The 26,639-nt window shown below is 39.4% G+C and overlaps 1 protein-coding gene across 1 annotated transcript; it reads right to left on the reverse strand.

The window, feature by feature from the left end:
• Positions 1 to 5,993, reverse strand: LOC140232775 (uncharacterized). Its single transcript, XM_072312890.1, has 2 exons — positions 5,693 to 5,993; positions 1 to 3,488 (listed from the first exon to the last, which is right to left on the reverse strand). Exons 1-2 carry the CDS (start codon positions 5,883 to 5,885, stop codon positions 58 to 60), a joined length of 3,624 nt encoding a protein of 1,207 aa, XP_072168991.1. The 5' UTR covers positions 5,886 to 5,993; the 3' UTR covers positions 1 to 57.
• Positions 5,994 to 26,639: the final 20,646 nt, after the last annotated feature.

Raw genomic sequence — 26,639 nt, forward strand, 5'->3', positions numbered from 1 at the left:
ACCAATATATAAGGAGCCAAGCTTTGCAACAAACAGGATTTTACATCACATGCTGATTCACTGATTCCTAAAATCAGCCTCCTGCCCTGCATTCAGAGCACTGATAACATCAGGGAAGGCAGAGTGGATTAGAATCTGTCCAGCCGCCTCCGGAAGCACAACCTCTATTGACATGTTAGGGACCACTTCACCCAAGGCCTGGCTGGCAGATGCATCTTTTGCCTCCATACCTTCCATTGCAGCCTCCTCAGCCGCTTGCTCTACACAGTCCTGCTCTGCCTGTTTCTGCTCTTCCTGCTGCGAGCTCGCGTCGGGAGCAGATTCCTGTGATCCCACATCTCCGGCAGAGTTGGACTCGACAGAGGCAGCAGAGGTGACAATGGCGGGCACCACCTGGATGACCTGGTGCTTGTCCCTCCTCACCAGAGAGGGATTCTGCGCCTTGGGCGGACAGCACTTGCTGTAGTTCATTTGTTCCTCTGGGTGCTTCTTCTTGTAATGTCTCTTGACTACCTGGAGATCGCTGGCCTTGTAGTCGGGGCAGATGGCACATCGGAAGCGCCTGCCCTCTCCATCAGAGTGATGGAGGACTTTGTGTCTGCGGAGATGAACAGGTTGCGATGCAGCATAGTCGCACATGTCGCACTTGTGGGGCCTCAATTTCAAGTGCGCAGACTGGATGTGGAGTTTGACGCTCTGCTCGGTTTTGTACGCCTTATTGCAAATCTCGCAGCTATAGGCTTTGTCCGTGGAATGCCGTCTCATGTGGGAAATGATGTTGCTCCGCTTGTCAGAACCATAGTCACAGAGTTCGCACTGGAACCTCTTCACGTTGGAGTGCTTCCACATGTGGCGCCGGAGATCACAAATGCGCCGGAAGGTTGCATTGCAGACATCACACATCAAGAAAGGGGCACCCTTCTCGCGGTGGATAACTACCCCTTTGCCCATGATCTTTGTGCTTTCGGACAGAGGCATCATGGGATGGGTGGCCATGATGTGCTTTTTCATGTCCTCCCTCTGCTCTTCCACAGTGTTACACCACGTACAGGTAAAGGGTCCGTCATTCTCTTTGCTGTGCTTTTTCATGTGCAAATTGAATGCCTTCCTGGAGTACATGTCTAACTTGCACACATCACAATAATACGCCTTTCCTTCATCATGCTCTAGAACCATGTGCTTTTGCAAAAAGGCTTTCCCATTTGATTTGAATGGACATTTGCTGCACTTGAACTCCTTCACTCTGGTGTGGCGCTTGGTGTGATCTTTGCAGAGACCTACCTTCGCAAACAGTTTTCCACAGACTCCACACTCTACATTTCCAAACCGTAAGTGTAGATATCTCAAAATCGACGGAGTCAGCTGCTTGTATGTGATCTGTGAAAAGATGCTGCCCATCTCCTGGAGGTCATCCTGGCTTACCACCTCTGAGGGGACGGATATCTTTGTCATGAGCTCATCAAAAGCAGTCCCGGTGAAGGCACTCTGTGGGGCCAGAGCACCCGTCCTTCGCTGAGCCCACTGCATCTTGTCTGCCTCCAGAGCTCTGTCCATCTGTCCTCCCACATACATGCTCTTCCGCAGACTGTCGTTGATTTTCTCCTGTGGGTTAAAGTCGTCGTCATCCTTGTGCAACCCTATATGCTCATTCAACGCGCCGTACGTCAGGAACATCTGCGTGCACATGCTGCAGCGGTAGACAAATGGGTGGGTCAAAAGGTGTGACCTCAAAGTGTAGTCTGTCTGACACTTGAAGTCACACATAGGGCATTTCTGAGATTCTGTGCCTTTCAGTTGCATCCTTTTGACCCTCTGCCTTTCTCTTCTTTGCGGAGTCCCAACATCTGAGACTTTATCAGAAGGATCCTGCAAATTGTTTAAACCCTGTACTTTATCTTTGAGGCAGACAGTATCCCCACCAGTATGGATTTTGACATGGGTGTAGTACTCTTTCTTGGTCTTCGTCTTATGTCCACATCTGTCACACTCAAAAAGGACTATTTGAGTGCTCTTTCGGCCCTTCTTTACCATCTCATTGTAGAATGCCAGTCCCTTTCCATCCTTGATCTCACTGGCATGTACAATACTGAGGTGGCCCAGCATGGTACTCTGACTCTTGAGGATTGTGGGGCACAGCTGACATGTCAGTGATGTGGTGTGGAACTCCTGCCTGTGCTTGCTCAAGTCCTCCACTCCTTTTCCTTCAAAGCTGCAGAATTTGTGCAGGCACTTGAGGCCCTTCCGACTATGCCTCCTCTTGTGAGCTCTCAGGATGGATCTCTGTGAAGTGGAGAATCCACACTTGGGACAGACATGTGGACGGTACCCCAAGTGACTCTGGACATGAACCCTAGCCATGCCTCTTGTCTTAAACACCTTCCTGCACATAAGGCACATGTAAAACTCAATAGCCTGTCCACCCCCACCTTGCAGACCACCGCTTAAAGTCTTCATAAACCTGCTAATTTCATCATTTGACGGAGCCCCCCGATGCACCCACTGTCTTACCATGTCATCATCCCCGTCTTCAGTCTCATCAACAAACTTCTTAAACCCATCATGTTCAGATGAGGAGTTCACACCTCTATTATTAGCTGGAACTTTACTTGAATGTTCGGCATTGTTTGGAATGTCCTCCTCAGAGTCGTCCTCTGCTACATCCCCGTCACCACCATCATTATCGTCTTCATCATCATCAACCTGAGAATGACTAATGACATTTGGATCATGTTTACTTGATGGCTTTTTACCATACTGCTCTACCAACTTCCTAGCCACAGGCGTCTCTTCCCACACATCGAGCACTTCAGCCAAAGTTCTCTGACCTCTGCCAGACTGAGCCTCACTGGCATTGTCTGAGATGACTAGATCACTTTCACTCATCTCCCAGACCTCCACCTTCCTTGCCTTGCCCTTGTGCTTCTTCTTAGCATGTTCCTGGGATGTAGCATCTTTAGTTTCACCATCAGTGGTCTGCTTGCTTGCTTCATCCTCCACTCTTTCAGCCTCGCTCTGATTCCCTGTCACATTTTTCCTGTTGCCTGGCAGTACATGGGTATCTATTGTAGCATCTGCTGATGGAGAAGTAGCACCATCTTTTGCATCTTTATCACTTTCACTTTGACCCCTTCGGGGCGACAGTCTCCTGTTTACAATGTCCATGCACTTGTGCATGTTCATCTGACGCTCACGATCAAACTGCCTGCCGCACTTACTGCACTGGTACTTCCTGCCTTGGGCATTTTCCTTTGACGTGGGCGACTTGACTGGTGACAGCATGTGAGGCGAACTCCTCGTCAAGTTGTTGTTTCTGCCTACAGCTGACAGGTTCCCCTGGAGTTCTGGGGTCTGAAATGGCAGCATCAGCATAATGCCCACCTTGCCACCATGAACCTGACGGGCGTGGGCGGAAGATTGTGCAGCATCAAAAGTGTACCTCTTGCACGAGCAGCATGCGTAGATGGGTAGGTTCAATCTCATTAGCTCCTCTGTTGAGAGTCATCAAATAAAATAGAAGACATTAAGTATGACTATCTGTTCACTATGAACCTGATCTTGGGGTTATAATCATTCTCAAACTGATTATTAGAATCATAGTATAATAACTAGAATCATAGTAGAATAACTGTAAAGAATAACACATTTCACACCACAGATTTTATGTAATCAAGCCAAGTGACACCCTCCAGCTTTCTGAAGTCACACACAGAATCTATCACAGAAATCACATCAATATTTGATTCATGGCATAACAGCTAACTTCAGAACTTCATATCTGGACTGGATGATGATACCCCCGACAAAGATAATCCTGACTTTTATTTTCCTGGAGAATGCTTGTCCAGCTCAGCTGTCCAAAGAAGTAAGAAACAAGCTCAATGGGAAGATACAGTATTAGTTGCAAGTTGCAAAACACTGAAGGATTTAAAATTTTGATATTTTAACACACTGTGTGTTCTCAATTACTTGTGATAAAGGGGAATTTACATAAAAAGTACAAGTGAATTCATTCAAGCAATGCATCAGTGACATTTGAGGGAAATTTTGACTATCCCTGTTGTGCGTGATTACAGCGGTTTCACATTGATACGTTCTGATAGTGTTGTGACGTCAGAAGCGAGAGTTTTATCGCCCTTTCTGAGCATTGCCGTTGAGGGCGCTGATGTTTTGTGAGGAGCTAATTCACGTTGGGTCAACGTGTTGTGGTCACTGAAGGTCACTGTTATATTTTGGTTGTTTCACGCAAGCCCAAAGTTGTAAGTACAAAATGAGTGAAGATTATTTGAGTTAAATAGTTTCTTTTGTTTGAGCTATGATGCATTTGCGTGAAGAAATGGTGGAAGTGGTAAACCAGAGTTTAAAATGTTATCGTTTGAGTACGAGATTGTGACGCGTGTTGCCACTGAATGTTGTGTGGTGAAACTTCGCACGATCGTCTGCGTTTAGGTATCAAAGAAAATACAACACAAATGAGGTGAAAATTGAGAATGGTTATGCCTGGACTATAACAGGCTGAGTAGAATTATGAAGATAGTGTGGAAATAAGAATTTGATGAAGTTGGTGTTTTATTATAATGCTGAAAGGAGCCAGATAAACAGTAGAAATGTATGTGTGAAACTGACAGCGTGTTGGTGATAGAGAAAGTAGGTCAGGCCATGTGGGGTCAATTGATACAGGCTCTAGCTGTGAGCTGGGCGGCTGTTGAGATGTAGGCTCGGACAGATTATCGATAATGGAAGTCATGTGTATAAGATGAACAGTATGCAAGGTTATGATAAATGATATTGGGTTAAGAGTATCATTTTGACCTATTCACTCGTGTAGCAAAATACAAATTGGTATTTATGCAATCTCAAAGGGGGTTTATGTATGTATATTGTATTGCACCTTTGCAATGTTACCAGCTGTGGAATGAGGTGTGAAAGACACAAAGGATTACACAAATAACGCAATTGCCTTAATAGTCCGTTGGATTTATTGATGGAATGAAGATACAATCACAAGGAGAATGTACATTTACAGATCTGTATGTACAATATGTATGGAGGTCGAATGTTCATGTGTCCATTCGCGTTGACATATTTGTGTATGTTCATTGGCAAGTGCTATTGCTCAATGACATGACTGTTTCATTTTGTTTCATTAAAGGTTGAACCATCATCATCATGGTCATCATTTACAGATGCCAGTTGGTATCAACACACGGGTCCACTTGAGTGATTTATTGGTCAACAGTGAACTTTAGTAAAGTGGTTAATACGTCACTAACAATCCCATAATGGTGTCATGTTTCTAGCATAGTTAAAGAGCACTTGACTTGCCTCTTTCAGAAAACAGGGACAACAATATTACCCTATGCCAGTAACAAGTAGATGGAATGTGTACTTTTCAGGAAAAATGAAATTTGTGGAATTTCCTTTATATCATTCTACTCACATGACATCATAAACTATAATGTTTTCTCATCCAGGAATAGAGGCACTGAAACTTTATAAATTCATAACTTTTGTTCAGATTGTCCATTTTCCTCAAACTTTCACTGATATGCTCTACTAATCTTGCTGCATCCACTCAATCCACACAGTTGACACACATATTTGGGTGAACTTGTCCTCAAAGTTTCCTACAGATTTTTCAGAGGAATGCTCCTGGGATTCCAACAATTCCACTGTAATTAGCATCAAAACCAACCTTTCGGGTCTTTGCTGTAGTTGTGATCCTCGATTTTCTCATCTGCATCTGGAGCCTCCTCTCCGTTGTTCTCTGGCATCGCTTCTGGGTATTCGTCAGCGGGAGCTTTCTTCCTGTGATTTTCCACAACTTCCTCTGTCTCCGCCTCTGCCTCCGCATCCACCTCCGCCTTTCGACGTCTCTTCCTCGTCATCGTGGCTGCCGTCTGGGGGCGGGTGTCACGGGTGGTGCGCTTTAGCTTCTGGCCCGATTAATTCCTAAGCCTCTGTCAAGTCCAACTCTCAAAACATCCTCCTACAACATCTGGCTGTGGGAAAAACAAAACAAAACAAAACAAAACAACTAGTTAACAGCAGACACTTTACGAATCCATACTTCACAAACTGTACTTGTAGTAAGGTAAAGACAGTAAACTATGATTTCATGTGTATTGCATTTGTGATTCTCTGTAGGGCAAGACCAGGATAACGCATACATTATGATTGGGACAGTTCAGAGATTTAAACATGTATGGCCTAAAAATAATGTAAATTACCTTGAAGCTTATTGAACTTTATCATGGTGATTGATATCTAGGATTAGAATAATCATGTAAAACAAGGAAAAGTAGAAATTACGCGGTGCGTAATATATGTCCCCGCCGGAAGTAGCATCAAGTAGCAAAATGAACAATATAGGTAAAAAGATCAAGGTCAAAGGTCAAAATTCTGAGTAGAAGTTTTGAAGCCCTCACCTAGTGCCATCACTTAAAGCAAACGGAATCAAAATCGGGTTAGAAATGGCGAAGGAGTAGCATTTGGTAGCAAAATGTACAATACAGGTCAAAAATCAAGGTCAAAGGTCAAAGAAGTCAAAGGTCAAAATTCTGTGTAGAAGTTTTGAAGCCCTCACCTAGTGCCATCACTTAAAGCAAACGGAATTGAAATCGGGTTAGAAATGGCGAAGGAGTAGCATTTTGTAGCAAAATGTACAATATAGGTAAAAAATCAAGGTCAAAGGTCAAAGAAATCAAAGGTCAAAATTCTGTGTAGAAGTTTTGAAGCCCTCACCTAGTGCCATCACATAAAGCAAACGGAATCAAAATCGGGTTAGAAATGGCGAAGGAGTAGCATTTTGTAGCAAAATGTACAATATAGGTCAAAAAATCAAGGTCAAAGGTCAAAGAAGTCAAAGGTCAAAATTCTGTGTAGAAGTTTTGAAGCCCTCACCTAGTGCCATCACATAAAGCAAACGGAATCGAAATCGGGTTAGAAATGGCGAAGGAGTAGCATTTTGTAGCAAAATGTACAATACAGGTCAAAAATCAAGGTCAAAGGTCAAAGAAGTCAAAGGTCAAAATTCTGTGTAGAAGTTTTGAAGCCCTCACCTAGTGCCATCACATAAAGCAAACGGAATCGAAATCGGGTTAGAAATGGCGAAGGAGTAGCATTTTGTAGCAAAATGTACAATATAGGTCAAAGGTCAAGGTCAAAGGTCACGACTGACATTCTGTGTAGAAGTTTCAAAGCTCCCATGTAGTGCTATCATATAAAGCAAACAGAATCAAAATTGGCTCATAAATGACAGAGAAGTAGCAAATTGAAGATTTTGATCACACACGGACGCACACACGGACGGACGGACACACGGACGGACACACACACGTACGGAGCCCGTTTCATAGTCCCCTGCTCGAACTCGTTCGGCGGGGACAAAAATGGCAACATATGACCATGACAATTATATTTCAGAAGAGAAAATATGTGTCGTAACATATGGGACCAAAAAAAAAAAATTGTTCTTTGAACATTTTTTCAACCTGAAAACTCTCTGAAAGTATTTTCTGTTACAACTTGTAACTCAGTGTGATAAAAGCCACAACACTCAAGATTACTGTACGAGCTGAAATTTTCGCGTACAGATATTTTCGCGAATTGGTACTTCGAGGACATTTTCGCGTGTTGTTAATTTCGCGGTTGCGAGGGTCTAACTGAACTTAGTTATTTGCGCGTTATTTTCGCTATTCAAAGGCGATTCGGGAAATTCGCGAAAATAAAACCACCGCGAAAATTTCAGCTCGTACAGTATCAGAGGTAAGGTTCATGTCATGAGGCAAAAAGCTCTAATTAAGAGTTCTAATTAAAGACAGACATGATGTGTTAGGTATGGGACAGTTATGTACAATATATTTTGTCTCGAATTTGTGTGTAGAGAACCATGTTTATGGGTATTTTGTCTAATTATACTTAAGTAAAATCAGTTGCTATTATTCTAATATTGATCCAGGTTGTCAAGAGAACAACACTGCCAGAATATTTACCATCATAATCACATTGTTATATTTTACATCCAACCCGAGTATGCATGTCCTTGATTTCTATCAGAATAGTTACAACTAAAACATTGTATAATAAAGTGTTCAGTTCCATCGATGAATGGCAGTTTGCCATTCAGTTGCGGAAAGTAAAGAAGAATTAAAGGACAAGTCCACCTTCATATACATGTGGATTGACTGAATGCAGCAATATTTGTTAAACACATCAGTGAAAGTTTGGGGAAAATCGGACAATCCGTTCAAAAGTTATGAATTTTTTAAGTATCTGCACAGTCACTGCTGGATGAGAAGACTACTAGAGTGTATGATGTCACATGCGTACAACGTTATAAGGAAAATATAAAGAGAATTTCACAAAATGTTACTTTTTGAAAAAAGAGCACATTTCTTCAACTCGTCACTGACGTATGTTAAGGGTAATATTATTCCCCTTGCCTTCTGAAAGAGGGAAGTCATGTGTTCTTTTATTACGCGAGAAAAGTGAGAATATCTTGAAATTTCCATATACATGTACTTTTTTTATATAGTTGTACACGTGACATCACAAGTTGTAGTAGTCTTCTCATCCAGCAGTGATGAAGCAGAGACTTCAAAAATTCATAACTTTTGAACAGACAGTCCAATTTTCCTCAAACTCTTGCTGATGTGTTCTATTAATATTGCTGCATTCACTCAATCCACATGTCTATGAAGGTGGACTTGTCCATTAAATAGTGAAAACAAAAAGGCACAAAGTAGAATAAAAGAACGAGAGATGAATCAAAATTGGATGAAAGCAAAGATGAATAGGAAGGAAAGAAAGAATTATACAGGTTGAAAATGAAAAAGAGAAAAGGATACATCAGAACAAAACATAAGAAAAATTATTGGAGAGAAAAGAAAGGAAAGGTAGATGGAAGGAAAGATAACCCATGAAGGAAACAAAGATCACAATTAGTCTAGGCAGAAAGACTGAATAGGAAGTTGAGAAAGTTAGACAAGAGGAAACCCACAAAGAAATGATTAATAGGAAGGAAAGGGAAAGTTAGGGAAAGTTATGAATACCTTAGTTAAAATGACAGAAGAAAAGATAGACGAGAAAGAGAAAGATATAAGGGGCTGCATACACATGCGCTTGACTGCTTTGTATAGAAGCTACAATTGCTACCACAAGACTTGGCTGAGGAGAATGGAAAAACAAATTTTAGCTGTTCAAAGACACCATAGAATAAGCTGCTGTGATTGTACAATGTACACTGTAAATTGACATCATACGATCGACCCTTCCTGTATGCACTGAACATATCTGTACTGTACTGATTGCTTGTGTACAGAGCAGCATTTCCAGCGATCAATATTTTCCAACACTTGTAAAATGTTAAACTGAACTTCTATTCGACTTTGGAGACTCAGCAGATGTAACTGACTTTAGGTTACTAATATTAAACTACAAATTGTAGGGTGAGTTTGTGCATGTTTCAAAATCATTTTGATGAGGAGGTGCCAAGTACACTGGCGCCTTAGTATTTATGTCCTTACCCAAAACAACATGGTGTTCTTTGTGAGCTTTGCGGCACTATCGCATCCATACAATCATAAACTGAACTTAGTCATCTAGAATCTAATTATTTTACATGAATATCAACATGATGAGGGTATGGTGTCTTTCATGTTTACAACTGGAAGCTACCAGATACAAGTAACAGAACCTTAAGTACACAGTACAATTCAGTGATTTGGCAATTTGAAAGAAGTTGGTACGGAATTCAGAGCAACAAAAAATAAGTGTCCAGTAATGCATACTGATAGTGAATATACGCTCTTGACTCTCCTTTATACGTACAAATACATATTACAATAGGGGGTCTACATTTAAATTTCAACTTCAAGCCTCAGGGCTCATGTGCAAACCAAGCCAAGTCATGCATGCCACAGATAGCCAGCTTTTTTTAATTTTTTTTTATGTCAGTCCAAGACACTCAAAATCAAATGATTCACCACATACAACTTACAATTGTGTAGGCTAGGCCCTAAACGTTATGTGCCTATTTCTTATATAATAATTAATGGCAATCTTAATTTGCTTGCTAAATATGAATTGTGCGAATTCATGAACTTATTACAGACAACTATCTGAGAAAGTTTGGGCTGTGAGTGAGACAGCTATAAATTTATAATAATATAGAAATCTACTAGAAAGGTACCAGTACCATGTCCATGGTATAATTTACTAGTTGTAAGTACTATAGATCTACCTACCGCTACCGGTGGTATGTTCCCCCCCCCCCCCCCCCCCCCACCAACTGTCCTGGTTGCATCACTCACAGTTACACAGGCCAATGCTCACATAAGCCCTTTTTACACTTACCAATTTTTTCAGCTTTTTACACTCGCCAATTAGTCCCGTACTAAGCTCTTGTCCGGGGCTAAAGAGAAAATTGACCTTTTTACACTCGTATTTCTTAGTCCGGTACTTTCCAAACCACATGAATATTCATGATTACGCTGTGCATCATTATACACGTACACGCACGCACCAGCAGCACTTGATTACCTCGTTTCTGATTGGTCAGTGGGGTCGGACTTCGTCTCCGTCACTTAGCCCCGGAATATTTTTTTGTTCTGTTTACACTCACTTGCTTGGCACCGCAATTGCGGTCTAACCCTGCTATTTTGCGGAGCCAGATAGTACGGGATCATCGGTGGGGCTAGCCCACTTTCAGACTTTGGCAAAAACGAGTGTAAACAGAAAGTGGGCTAGGCATACCTAACGTAGTTAGATCTATATAAGGATAGTCCCGTACCAACGGTGGGCTACGCCCCCCCCCCCCCCCCCCTTAGCCCCACCGTTGGTACGGGACTAAGCAAAAATTTACAAGTGTAAAAAGCCCTTTTAAGCAAGGGAGGGAGCTTTCAGGTTCCAAGAAGCCGTCGTCCCAGCAGCGAACCTTAGCCGACCAACGACACCGCACCGTGCTCTCACCCAGAAGTTACCCATCCATTGGGCCATGCCCCCATGCCCAGGGTGCACAGCAAGGCAGGCTTTGCCTTCTTGTAAGGTATCTACACATTTGATAATGAACAATAATGATGCGATTTCTACAGTACCTACTTAGATCTGATCCTGCACTGTCATGCCTGTATGAAGATCAGTGTCGTGTCGTTCGTTGAAGACTCCGTGTTAAATATTTGAATGCAGAAAACTGGAGGATACCGGGTGAATAGAGCCTGCAATCATTACAGCTATACAAAGGCAAAGCACCGCTGCTTACATTACGAGCATCCGCCATTTCTCATAAGCAAACTGCAAACGTAGAGGGCAGCGAACTATACGCCGGCGACGTGACGTTCACACGATTTCGTTCTTCAGGGCAAAGGGGAACGATTAGAGTCTAATCTGAAACAAGATAAGAAATTCACTTTTCAAAGGGCTGCCAAAAAGTCTGGTAAAATCTCCTACTGTTATGTAAGATAACCCAGTTATCAATTCAATGTTACTTATGCACTGACAACATGAATAGCTTGGAAGAATCACACGTGTGAACGATCAACAATGACTGTCAACACTTTATCGCCAATTTGTCGAAAAATACAACAAAAACAACAACAACAAAACAGCAGCAGCAGCAGTAGCAACAGAAACAGAAACACTCAAACCAACAAACAACTCTTTAAAACAAAATCGAGTGAAAATATTCACTCTTGTAGGAGTGAATACAAAAAAAAGAGTGAATTTAGGGTGAAATTGGAGTGAATTTTGAGTGAAAACGTTCATTTTCACTCATTTTGGAGTGACCTCAGGGATCACTCGAAATTTGGGAGTGATCCCTGAGGTCACTCTAAAACGAGTGAAAATGAACATTTTCACTCAGAATTCACTCCAATTTCACTCTAAATTCACTCCTTTTTGTATTCACTCCTTCAAGAGTGAATATGTTAACTCGACTTTTTTTTTTAAGAGAGAAAGATTAAGAGGAGGGGGAGAAGATGTTTGATCAATCTATTAGTAATGATGTAACCTAGCGCTCCCATCAATCCTAGAGACTCCATCCCCAAGCACCCTGTTGTTGTTGGTGTTTTAAAGAACGAAAGGAGAGAGAGAGAAAAAGCACCCAAGCACCCTCTGATTTGGAGATTCTCCCGCCTGAAACCCCTAGCAAACGGGAGACTCCAACTTGATGTGCGCGAAGCGCGAAGTTCCTTGCAGCCGGGGTCCACGGCCCGCTTAAGTGCCCTAGAAGCTTTAGGGTTCTAGATGCAGCTTATGCAAAGTAAAATGGCTCCCATCATGCTCACTGCATCAAGTAGGCCTAGATCTCTGAGTCGTAAATTTTAGAGGACGCAAAATAATGGCAATAAAATGAAGCCGGCGAACCGAAGTGAAGACGAGATCGATTTTGATAAGCGATTTTGTGCATGCGCAGAACTTTATTTTATATATCCTGTAACGTCCGCGTCGCGAATTATGTATAAGCTAACCTTAATATTGTCATAAAGGGGATAGTTCCGAGAGCATATAGGCCAACTATGTTGGTTCAATGACCGAAGATAGATAAATGAAATATATGAAATTAGTGAAAGTTTGAACAATATTTCAAAAATAATGAATGCAATGAAATTCGACAGCCACAAAATGGTAAACAAAATCCCTAAATGGTAACAATAAATAAATCATAAATGTTCCTGCATTATTATGTTTCCGCATTAAGACTTGTTTCACGGCAATTTTGTATATAGTAGGCCACCTACTTCCAACTCTTAATAATGGAATTTTCCACTATGGTTCTTCCTATTTATCGAAACCGAGAACAACGAGAAAGAACAAAACCAATATCAAAAGACAATATCGTGCTCTTAGAAAACTGCAAGGGACCACAGAGTCTGACTCAAAAACCTTACTTTTATACGGCTCTCCTCTGTATAAGAGAATGATACACTGATGATACAGGAGGGGATTCCGTGAAGACAGAATTAGTCACCGCGGAACATTATCCCGACGACACAGACCGATCTTTCTGTCCAGGAACCACTATCATTCGTCAATGAATTTTGTAGAGTATGTCAGGAATCCCTTCGCTCCAAGTTCCGTCCATTGTGTTCACACATTATGCAGCTCCAAGAGCATCCGAGTGCTAAACTTGGAAGAATCAGACCTATGACATGCTTTACAAAAATCCTCATTCCTCTATAACCACATAACCAAATTGAATGGGGTTTTCTGCAAAATATAGCGAAGATGTTACATTTTAAGACCCTGAAGTAGCATTAAGACAGTTTGATCATATTGATAGTTATAAATGCGACAATCTGATTGCTTTTTTTTTTGGGGGGGGGGGGCAGGTACAATAGATAGACCGTCAAGCCCCGTTGTTGGAAGAAGCCAGTCCGTTAGAAAGGAAGGCGGAGAAGCAACTTTAAAATCACCGCCCTCATCACAGCAGATAGTACGAAGGTGAAAATCTACAATGAACGTGATTTTCAAACAGGGAGGTGAGAAGACTGACTTCCCTGCTTAAACAAAGCCCCAAAATTCAATTTTGTGCCAACAATGGCCTTCGCAAACGGCATGATTCTATATAATTAATATGTCACATAAGTTCCCATCATGCTTCCAGTGTTTGAAGCCTGTAAAATCTAATCACAACGCTTTTTATACATAACAATATGGTACAATATATTTTATAACATGTACGTAATTCCATAGCATATAACGATTAAAACAGATATATTGCAAGCAAACATATCGAACTTTTTTTAAAATGTAAAACGTGACTTTTAAATAGGCGGAAGGCCCTGTGTATTTTGGTATGATAATTATAAGCTCCTAGATGGTTTAGTGAAATGCTACGAAAATTCGAAAATCCTTTTTCATATCATCTTGATATTAAATCTCTTAACTACTACAATCAGAGATTTCAATAGTTAGTGATGTGAAGAAGTCTGTTTTATATCAAATTATAGAGAAAGCCGTTAGACTTCGTATTTTCAGATTATGATTTAAATGAAAAAAAAAGCGTTAAAAAACCTCAGTTTGGGATTGATCACTCTCTATACCATCACAACTATGCATGACTTACAATGTTCATCCAACCATAAACATGATCATTATGCAGGATTGTGATGTAGCGCCAATGCACTCAGGGACCATGCATGAACCCTTTTTGTGCCAGTCTGGCTCGAATTCACGAAGGTATTGAAACCATGGTTTAAACCATGGACAATTTGCATTGAGCGCCAAGTGTCGCATGGCCTATTTCGTTATATACGAAATCAGTCATTTCGTTGACGAAACAATGTTCATTTCGTTAACGAAATGATCATTCCGTCACGAAATAGGCCATGCGACACTCGGCGCTCCATACAAATTTCCATGGTTTAAACCATGGTTTCAATAATGTACCACCTTCGTGAATTCGGGCCAAATAAAGATTTCACACACGTATACCTATGGATAGGGAATAAACGTGGCACACAAAGGGTTAATCATTATGGTATATAGTAACATCTATCGGTAGAGTGAAAACAGCCACTTCAAAATGAATTCTTGGAATCGCGAATCGTAATTAATTTGAAGCTTTGACGAAAAGTGTGTTATAATAAATATGCACTATGCAGTGAATGTTGGGATGAAGTGTTTCGTGAAGACTTAGTAGATACCAATACGCGACCATTCATACTTCGCCCTAACGAAACGATGGTAATGACAATAAACATGCAATAATCATCTATCAAAATAACGTCATTTTCCATTTTTAATAAATGCTCAAGGCGCTTTACAACAATACTAATATACGTTACTATGAAACCACTGTGCTTGTATCAAACTTGCCTCTGGTTCAGGGGCTTTAAAAAACCTGGAAATTTAGCTCGAGTTTCTCCAATTTTCAACGAAAGGTGACATGACCGAATACAGTATCACAGACAATAACTTCCGGGCCGGAGGGTACCGGTCCCAATTCGATAACAGATGTGACTAGATATTCAGGACTCGAGCTTCGGATACTTCCGGTGATTCTGACGGTCATTTCAGGTCAAGGTCAAGGTCAACTAGGGAGGGGCAGAAAAAAGTCGCCCAAACTCGAGAAAGTTTTCTTTTTTTATCTTTTTTCCACTACCACTTCCTCATTCCACTATTTCAAGCACACGCTTATTATACGATGTGGTCTGATGCATTTTCACCTTATAAAAAAAAAAATATTTTTATCTGGCGTCATTTATCATCATTGATACTAGTATAGATTTGTAAGTTATTTTTGCACTGTATATTCTTTCATACGTAATGTTGAAAAATACTATTGATGATGTTATTTTGTATTGCAATGTTTAAGAATGTTATTCATGATGTTATTGAATCGAAATGAAGAAAAATGCAGAGATATTAAAACCAACCAACCAAACAAACAAAAAGTAATGTCGTGCTATCTCATGTTTGACAAGCTATCTTTGTTGTTGTTGTTGTTGTTGTTGTTGTTGTTGTTGTTGTTGTTGTTGTTGTTGTTGTTGTTGTTGTTGTTGTTGTTCAAACCCAACTCCTTGCTATTAGCACTTTGACTATACTCTTGATATTACCACGGAGCAGCTTGATCACTTCCATATCGAAATACCCACTAGCAAACTAATATTCCGGCAGATACCAAGCGAAAAATAATTGTTCCAAGAAAACATAGTTCTTTTGAGGGAACGACATCTTGCAGATGAGATTCCTGCACTGCTGACGAAACGATGGTGTAGCTTTTCTTCAGTTTACTCTTCAGTTGTGACAGTCCAGAAAATAGCGAAATCATGTCGATTTTGGCGATCCTGCGGCATCGTCACGATTCATACGTTAACCGTTGTTCTCAAGACACGCACTCTTTTCGTGTATGTACCCGATGTATTATACATTGTAGCCGGAACTTATGTTTTTCTTCTTTCTTCCTTCTTCTTCTTCTTCTTCTTCTTCTTCTTCTTCTTCTTCTTCTTCTTCTTCTTCTTCTTCTTCTTCTCTTCTCCTCCTCCTCCTCCTCCTCCTCCTCCTTCTTCTTCTTCTTCTTCTTCTTCTTCTTCTTCTTCTTCTCCTCCTCCTCCTCCTCCTCCTCCTTCTTCTTCTTCTTCTAGCTTCTTCTTCTTCTTCCTGTCTGGTGTAGACGTCGAAATGAAAATTGTAATTTTGTTTCTATGGATTTCGTACGTATTATAGTCGTATAACACCAATATTAATTGAGGCCAATTTACACTTACTTGATTCTGTAACCAAATATATGCCAAACGCTCAATTGAATGTTTGCCATTGACGATAAGTGTTTGACCATAATATAGACGGACGACATATAGATTAAACGATGTTGGAAATAGTGTGCTGAGATATATTTCTCGAGTCCTTAGACGGCTTTCTGGCAAAATTGTGGAATTGTACATTACTTCAAAACTGAGAGGATTATTGCCAGATGAAAATTCCTGTTAGTGTGGAAATGCATCATTTACGCTGCACGAGCTTTGGTAATTATCCTGTTAGTAGATAAACTTTTAGATGTGAGTTGAGATGAAATCAAGGAACTGTAAACGAAAATCGCAAATGAGTTGTTTTTCATTATAGGTAATGCGTATGACATTCCAGAAAGACATTAAATTTCGTGAACTTCAAACTATAATACGAGAACAACAACGACAAAAGTTTAAATCATGTAATGGTAAAAGAACGCATCGGCAAAATCAAACAGCGCCACTTCTGAGTAGTCTCAAGTTATGATTTTTATGGATAAACACAAACTTGTCAGCATGAAATATTGGAGCGTATATACGTCATAGCAATTTGAGTGTGTGCAATATCCATCGCTATATAGAACAGTTGAGATATAAAAAAAAAATATGATGGTACAAGTGGTAAATGTACATATCCCATTTTTTTTTTCGTTTTTGATTTAGAAAGAGTGATTGCAATCAAATCATTGATTAAAAGGGGCAAAAAGCATAGTCAATGTGTATAAGGTGTGATGAAGCAAACTACAGTGTCAAATCACAAGATGAAACCTCCATTTATTAAAGTGTTACCATATTCCCCTTCTTTATTGTCACTCTATATTGTTCCCGTTAGTGTTCATATTATTTTGTAAAAACTTAGAAATCTCGGTGATTTTTTTTTCTGAGATACACAAACATAAAACATAATTTCTTTTGATATGAGGAATACTAAGAAACATACTTGTTTCCAAAATACTTGTCCCTATTACTTTTTTCTTCAAAATTCACTTCTATCACAGACCGCTTTCTTTCAGGGTTCAAGATTAGATATCTTGGTGACATACCAATATAATATACTTTGCTTTCAAGATGAACACAATCCAAGTTCCCGTTGAAAATGATATTTAGGTGCATGCATCTCAGAATCTCGTCTTGCTTTTTGCACTATATCTCAACGATTTCCCATGCTCGTCGATTTTTCGTTTTGTGTGTGTGTATGTGTTAGCGTTATTGTTTTTTGTAATTTTGCCAATTCGTTTCTAATTTTCATATTTTTGTTGTTCAGCTCTACACCAAGTATTCCCACGCTTGTGTGATAAACAGAACAAAACAGTCATGGAAGTTAACACTTTCAGCCTCGCACAAATTGTCATATATCGTAATCGTTGTGCCCAAAAAAAAAAATAATAATAAATATGTGTATTAACCTGGAGGAAAAGAATGTATTGGTTGATTGAATCATATGGGCTAAAAAATGACAACAAAGCAAGCAGATCGTTGTATACGACTATAAATGAGTACATACTATTGTCCAGTGTTTTTTTTTTTTTTATCGAAGCCTCAAAATTAATATTTATTACTCATAGTCACACAATTCAATCTAACGTAGTGCCCTTGGTTATTCATATACATCACCATTGCTGTTATTACACATTATTTCATATACGAACCATCAACATCACTACATCACCTTGGGAATCGATTAGTTTCAAAGCGTAATATGCATCTTAGTGATGAACCAGATTGATGTCAACACTCTTCTTAATAACGGCCACTATTTTGCTTTAATGCAGGCCACAGACACTTTCCAGAGAGTTGCGATTCATGAAACTACAATGTATATGAAATATTGTATAGTGCGCTCTTAATAGTTCGTTATTTTTCAGGTTCGTAATCCGAAGAAATGAAATAAGGTTGGTTTTCCGTAGGTTCGTTAATCCTCAAATGAAATAACTTTCTTTAATTTCGGCTTATCATCTCTCTCTAAATGAGCTTGTGTTCATTGATTGTTTATGAGAACAGATTCTGTGTGTCTGCTTTTATGCAAAGCACAATGAAAGCTAACCGTATCGATTTTTTTTTTTAATGATGCGATAATGATTGCGTTACAAGTATTTTGGATTGGACCATCTACACTGATGCACATTCCAAAATACAATGTGTATGTGTCGTGATTAGTACAGGTGGCCTCGTGTACTTGTCGTTCAGCGGGACCCATTCACAATAGGACTTTGACCGCGACTTAGTGCAAGGGCCCTTCCGTACATTGTGTATGAAGTGGCACCGCGCAATGTTTTAGGTCCAAGTTCCGGTTTATTCCTGCACTGATCAGCATTCTGTGATTTTTATTTTCATGAATGCATTTTATATGAAGCTCTGCCTTCGCTGAGGGACCTCTATAATGCAATACGTGGTTTCTACGGTTTATGGGCCTCGTACAGGCCTATAAACGTCATGCGTTGCAGTTACATAGTTCCTGTGGTAACATTGATTTTGTGTGGTTTTTGTGTGGTACTGACAAGTACCACATGAAGTACCCACTACCACAGGATATTTTTACAATAGAGTTGGGTTTTTTTTTTCCAATATGATATGAAATTGCATTACATGTGCTCCGTGCATCCACATTCCGAAGCACCGTGTGTATGTGTATGCCTCGTTCTTTATGATCTGTTATTTATTTTAATGATAGAGAGAAACTGAAAGAGTCGTCCCGGCAGTTAGTACAGGTGGTCTCGTGGGGTTATCATTCAACGGGACCCATTCACAATAGGACTTTGACCGCGACTTAGTGCAAGGGCCCTTCCGTACATTGTGTATGAATTAGTGGTACCGTGGTACTGTTTCAAGATCAGACGGCAAGTTCCGGTTTATTCCTGCACTGATCAGCATTCTCTGATTTCTATTTTCGTGATTAAATTATATATGAAGCTCCGCCTTCGCTGAGAGACCTCTATATACGTGGTATACAGGCCTATATACGTCATGTTGTTGAAGGCGGGCCATTGGCCACTCAGCGAACAGTCTAGTGTGGAGATAACAGGTTAGACCTTGGACCCGGTCACGAGAATGTTGGTGATAATGACATTGTCAGTTGATTATGTGACACGACTTGTGCTGTTCGTAGTGGAATATAAATAGGTGTTCCAAATCAAAAAGGTCTCGAATATTCCATCTTGTTTTAATGCTGTTTCATAGTCCATTTTTAAAGCACTACTTAGTATAATATTCAGTTTTAAACAAAATAAAATGTCTACTTTGATACCATAACTGATGGAAAGTGTGAACAACTGCCACTTAATAAAACCATATAGGCCCATCAAGTGACATTTAAGAATCGAATATATCTTATAGAGACACGAAATAATACAACTAAGTACAATAAATTTATTATGTAATAGAGGATCTAAATGAAATCAACATTAATGGTTGCGATTTAAACTGATGATAACAATATCGATACTATACAATAGAAATGTATAGGGAATATGATATTAGATTTACAGATCATGTCAACTCAATATCCGCTATGAGATTACTGCTGTGTATATGCAAAGAGTATTCTGCCGGAAGCGGGGAAAAATCACACATACCCTTACACAAAATGGTTACAGGTCGTTATTCCGAAGGTTCGTTATTCCGAAAGGTCTTCAGTCCGAAGATTCCTTATTCCGAAGGTTCGTTTTTCCGAATTTCATTTTCGGATTAACAAATCTTCGGAATAACGAACCTTCGGAATAACGCCACAAATGCTCGGATTAACGAACCCTTTTTCATTTTCGGATTAACGAACCTCTAGGTACAGGGAATTTGTGTGTTTCGGATTAACGAACCTTCGGAATAAGGAACCTTCGGAATATCGAACCTTCGGAATAACGAACAGCACCCACACAAAATACCCAAGCAAACAAAGAAAACGAAAAAGAAAGGCCCACTTGGAGAGAAAAACATCCCCGCTCGGTCACCTCATCCTTTGTCTGTTTTTGAGTGCTGATTGACGGAGAAAACTCCATTGTACCGTATGTCTCAAAAAAAAAAAAAATTACAACGGGATCCTCCGCAATGATTACTTTAAAAATAGTGACTCAATCCAAACAAAATTTCAGGGCATGAAACTCTAACTTACTACCCACATCTTACAGAAAACCCCATCCGATTTGCTTCAGTGGTCACAAAGAAATGAAGAGTTTTGTAATGTCAGGAATCCCTTCCCTCTACTGCATGCCCATTGTGTTCACACATGTGCTATTATACACTTGGAAGAATCAGACCCATGACATAATTTACAACGATCCACATTTCTCTGTGACCATTTAACCAAATCGGATGAGGTTTTCTGCAAAATTAACATCAGCGATTCTTAAATCCATCAAGAAGAAGCACAACTTATACAAAAACTACAGGTCTTCAAATTTTAGTGACGAATACGGAAACAAGTATAAAAGGTATCGAAACACTTTGGTAACAGTCATTAAAAAGGCAAAGAGATTATATTATTGCAATTCTTTTAATCGTAATAAAAGTAACATGACAAAGACCTGGGATACTATTAATGAGTTAATTGGTAGAAAGGGTAAGAATAAGCATTTGGATATAGAAAAGTTAACTATTAATCGAGGTGGAATTGATAAAGTTGTATCTTCTGAAAATGAAATAGCCCAAGAACTCAATAACTACTTTGTCACTGTTGGGTCAAATTTGGCAGAACAAATACCAAATGGGCCTCCTAATAGTTGTTTTCAAGATTATTTGGGTGCCAGAAACACAAAGTCTTTGGCTTGGAAACCTATAAGAGAAGAAGAAATTATGGATATTGTATATGCTCTTGACGCTACAAAGTCTCATGGTTATGATAATTTGTCAATAAGATTGATCAAGGACGCAGCACCATATATTGTTTCCCCATTGACTTATATCTTTAATTTGTCATTGGAAATGGGCCAATTCCCAGATGCACTTAAGATTGCAAAAGTGACGCCTTTGTTCAAGAAAGGTTCCAAGGATGACCCAGGTAATTACAGACCTATTTCGGTTCTGCCAGTAATTGCAAAAATTTTTGAGAAATTAGTCAATGGTCGTCTAATGGACTTTTTAGAGTCCACTAAAATTTTGTACAGACACCAGTATGGATTTCGTAAGAAATACAGTACAAAGTTATCATTAATCAATTTGGTTAATACATTAATACATTCAAATGATAAAGGTGAAATAACCCTTGGTATATTTATAGATTTCAAAAAGGCGTTTGACACAATCAATCATCGCATTCTTTCAGCGAAATTAGAATATTATGGCATAAGAGGCATTGTGTTGCAGTGGTTCCAAAATTACCTCTCAAACCGATCGCAGGTATTGTGCTACAAGAATGAAGTATCCAGTAGTAGAACGATAACATGTGGAGTACCACAAGGATCAGTGCTAGGACCCACACTGTTTCTATTATACATCAATGACTTACCTAGCTCATGTAACTATTTTCAGTTCAGACTATTCGCTGACGATTCAAATATTTTTCATACATTTCCTAAAGGTACAAAAGAAATTGATATGAATGATGTAAATGGAAAATTGAATGAGGTACAGAAATGGTGTATTGTGAATAGATTAACTATTAACTTGAGGAAAACAAATTATATGATTATTAAAGGACCAAGACAACCAATTGCAGTTAAAGGTGTGTTAACAGTCTCTGAAACGGTTATAGAAAGAGTAAATGTAGCATCTTTTGTAGGTATCCAAATTGATGAGACCTTGATGTGGAAGGATCATATTAAATGTATCAACAAATGCATTAGGCGCAAAATTGGCTTAATCTTCAAGTTAAGATACTTTGTCCAAAGGCATGTTCTCATGCTTTTATATAAATTCTTTATACAATCACATATACTTTATGGAATTGAAGTATGGGGAAGTACCTACAGAAGCCACTTAAATTGCATATTTTTAGCGCAAAAAATGGCCGTGAGAGCAATTACATTTTCCCCCTTAAGAACAGGTTCTAGGCCATTATTCACCAGTCTAGGAGTGTTAGATGTTTTTGACCTGCATAAGCTTGCAGTGTCAACCTTTGTATATGATCTACACAAGGGACATTTACCACATTCTGTAACGCAATATTATAAGCCAATGAATCATGCATACAGGACCAGAGGCAAAGATCATTCCATGCTTAGACTCCCGAAATGTAAAACGACACATGGTACATTTTCTATATCTTTTGTCGGATCAAAGTTTTGGAATAGTTTGCCCAAAAATGTTCAAGAGGAAAGAACAAGATCTTCATTTAGAAGAAACCTAAAAAATCACCTGTTAAAAGAAGTTTAGTGATGAAAAGAAATTTCAGTGTTCAGTTTAATGTACTTCTATAGTACAGTTACTTTAAAAGAGTAGACCTTGCAATAAGCAGCTTAAATATAAATGTAGCTATGATGGGAGAACCATTCTCGACTAGCACTTGTGCTAACTTTTGGTTCCCCCTTTAACAACATTATCTTCTGTTTTTCTATTTTTTTTCGATTATTTTTTTCAGAACCTCTGTCTATGCATATATGTCTACATTACATACTTATTCATTCTCTTTGCCTTTTCAGTGATAAATGTATCACAACGAAACTAAATGTATTATAACACATGTATTCTTATGTAAGGTAGATATAAGTATGTAAAATATATGCTTGCAAAGCTGTAAGAACCTTGTACAAAATCATTGTATTCTCATAAAAATTTCATGTTATTGTATCTTACACTGTGAAATTTCATGTTATCATATTCATATGTATGTTGTTAATAAACTCAACTCAACTCAGCTAAGATGTCATATTTTATGACCCTGAAGTATCTTTTAGACAGTTTAATCATACTGATATTTATGAATGCGAAAATCCGATTGTATCTTTGTTTGTTTGTTTGTTTGTTTGTTTGTTTTGGGGGGACACATAGCTGTACCAAACACGCAAGTTATAGGCCTACTAATCCTAATCCTAAGCCAAAGTATACATACCCAACACAGAAAGGATTACGAAGACATTGCATTTTTGTTTTCATGAAAATGCTTTTAATGAACTGAACAAAGTCCTATCATGTGAAACGATTGGTGAAATAAACACCAGTGTTTATCATGATATATTGATGGCGTGATAATCAATTATATTGATGTAGCGGTCAAAATACATGAAGGGATATACCTATATAAGTTCGCGATATACCGACTCCGAGCCGATACAATATGCACTTTGACACGGCTGCGCTATAAATTAAAAACTGCGTGTGTATGTCGGTATGATAGACCGTGCAGTGTGATCAGCTAAGTTTTAAGTATATAGGCATATACATGGTGTCAATACATTTCTGAGACAGATGCCATCTTTGCAATCCATTTTTCTGGTGATATATGTGGTTTTTCGTTAGTTTATTTCGCACAAATGTAGTTGTAATTTTGCATATCGGGCTTAAATAATTATACTTAATCCTCTCAAGTTCCATGAGATTGTGTTCGGTAACCTGTGTGCACAATGAAAGTCAATTGCACAAAAATGTATTTAAAAAAAAAATAGATATAAAAAAGGATTGTTTTGCATGTATTTTGAATAGTTCCACCCACAAACCAAGACAGAAATTACAATGTGTATGTAAAGGTCTCTTTCTTGATGAACTATAATCTAAAGAGAAACTGAAAGACTCGTTGTGGCAGTAAATAAATATCATCTAAGGACTGCTTTGGCGGAGAAGGCGAACGATTTGATAAGGATGCGAATGCCGGAAAAAAAAAATTACAAAGTCCAACATCATATTATGCGGCAAATTACCTATACCAACTACAATCCTGCTCATTGAGTTACCGATACATTTTATGTGACACGGCTGAGCTATAATGGACAATAGTAAAAACTGTGTGTTTGTGTGTGCGTGTGTGTGTGTTTGTGTGTGTTTGTGTGTGCGCGTACGTGTGCGTGTGTGTTTGTGATCAACTCAGTTTTATAGGGGCCTAGATGCATTTGCAATGATATTTTTCTATTGCTGTATTTATTATATGGTTATTCGTATGTTTTTTTTTTTTCTCACGAATGAAGTTGTAATTTTGCATATCAAGCTTACAAGTATATCATACTGAACCCTCTTTCCAATGAGCTCGTGTTCAGTAATCAGCTAGTGTGTCTGTTGCATGCAAAGCACAGTGAAAGCTAATTGCACAGAAATATGTTTGTTTTTCTAAACTATGATATGAGATTGCATTACAGTCATGTGCTCCATCCACGAGTCCAAAGCACGTATGTGTATGCCTCGTTCTTCATGATCTAGGCCCTATAATTTATCTAAGGAGAAACTGAAAGTGTCGTCCCACTCCAAGCAGTTATCAATACTGAGTGGTCCCGTGTTTAGTTATCATTCAACGGGCCCCATGCACAGTTGGACTTTAACCCCGGCTACGTGTAAGGGCCCTTCCCTATATACATTGTGAATATTGTGTATACGAACATTCTGCACGCGATGTTTAATAATCGGGCGGAAAGTTCCGGTTTTATTCCTGCAATGTCAGCATTCCACTGAATTTCATCACAATAATGGAAGCCCCGCCTTCGCTGAGGGGCCACCATTATTATGGGCCTCGTACGTCATGTGTTGCTGGCGGGCCGTTGGCCACTCAGCGTGCAGCATGAAGATAACAGGTTAGACCTTGGACCGGGTCACGAGAGTGGAAGTGATTGCATTTCATTCGTGTATAACTCATTATGTTGTGCTGTGCAATAGGTGCCCCAAATTGAAAAGGCCTCTCGAATATTCTATTTTGTCTCGACAATGTTTACACATTTTTCTTTTTGCGTAGGCGTTAGAAATCATGGGTCTGATCCTATATAAGTAATGAAAAGTGTGTGGATGAACATCACTCTTGGACCTGAGACAGATTTGCAGAGGACGGGAAGAAGGGCCCCAATCCAAGCATTTTGTTTTGAACTGCATATGCACGTGGTTTCGAGTGGACGAAGCAGATAAAAGTGAGTGTAATAATACGCCTTCGCGGCATTGCCAATACATGCAGGGCCGGTATGTTACTGCACAGTCTGAATCACACGGGCCCATTCATAATACCTGTGTATATTGTGTTCTGAAACACAGGTCTCATTAACGGTGTGTCGTACGTCCATCAGATGTTGTTTTAGTACTGAAATCGAGATTGTGAGAAGATGAGGGGGGAGGGTGATTCACTGCGTGTTGATTACTGCGCTATAATATACTATTCCTTATTCCAGGTGAAAATATCAATATCGCTATATCGATGTATCACTAACCTTCGCCTTGCTTTTGTGTGTACGCCTCCGTTAATTTTATTAACCAAAAAATCAAGGACAGAGCATCAAAGAAACCAACACTCCCAGACAGAATCTGCTGTTGTTATTTGTAAATCCACCTTGCAATGTCTTCTCATGATAAATCCGTACTGCATGCCACCTCACGCCGCTGATTCACCACACTCACAACGAGCGCGTTCGTGAAAGTAATACACTGCAGTGACTGCTTGGCGATTTGTGTTTCTAGTTATGTGTACTCGTTCCATGCAGCGGTCATGTGGATGTCAATGCGTATACACCGTTCTGCAATGTGTAGTTCCATGGTTCTACTAGCTCCATGGTTCTACGAACCAATACCGCATGCCATAGAGATGGAAGTCCATGGACTTGACCGGCTCGAGTTTCGGGGGTATTTCACGCGTGTTTCCATTCTAACCACCTGTGAAGTCCAATGGGCGAGACGCGCTTGCAAATGACTTTTCTTTATGTTGATAATGAAACTTTGCACATGACTGTGTTCTTTTGGTTCTACGGCTATGCCTCGACATGACTATGAACCTGTAGTTTATTGTACTCCTTGTTTACTCACACATCGCACAAAGAAAAGCAATAAACAAAACAAAACAAAACAAAACCCTGATGTTCAGGCCTATAGAGTGCCTATCAAAATTGTTTCTGGACATGGTGCTTATAAGTTTATCAAACAGTTAGAGGAGATCAATTCCATATTTGCATAATCAATCATAATTATATAACCATTGTAAGGGCGCGACCCTATAAAATTGAGCCGCTTTTTTTTTTTTCATTATCATCTTCTCAATGGGCCAACTTTTTAAGCATCGGTTTTCAAACCAGCGATTTGCTCTACTCCTTTCTTCAACTGTATTCGTGCAGCATCTATCGATTTTCGGGAGTGCGTATGGCTGTGTCTGTTGCTTTGACGTACACTGTATATCATAGTGACGCCTATACTCTCAAAAAGCCGACGGTTGAAATCCTAGTACTCGCGTGAAACTCACGTCCAGCATGCAGAACCTTCATGTATTATCAGATATGTATCGCTACATCGATGATATGGGAGAATATGGGTCAGACATAAAGCAAGAGAGTTAGAGCGATAAAAAGAGTAAACAGAGAGAGAGAGAGA

The sequence above is a fragment of the Diadema setosum genome, chromosome 9 (assembly GCF_964275005.1).
Source record: "Diadema setosum chromosome 9, eeDiaSeto1, whole genome shotgun sequence".
Taxonomy (NCBI): Eukaryota; Metazoa; Echinodermata; class Echinoidea; order Diadematoida; family Diadematidae; genus Diadema; species Diadema setosum.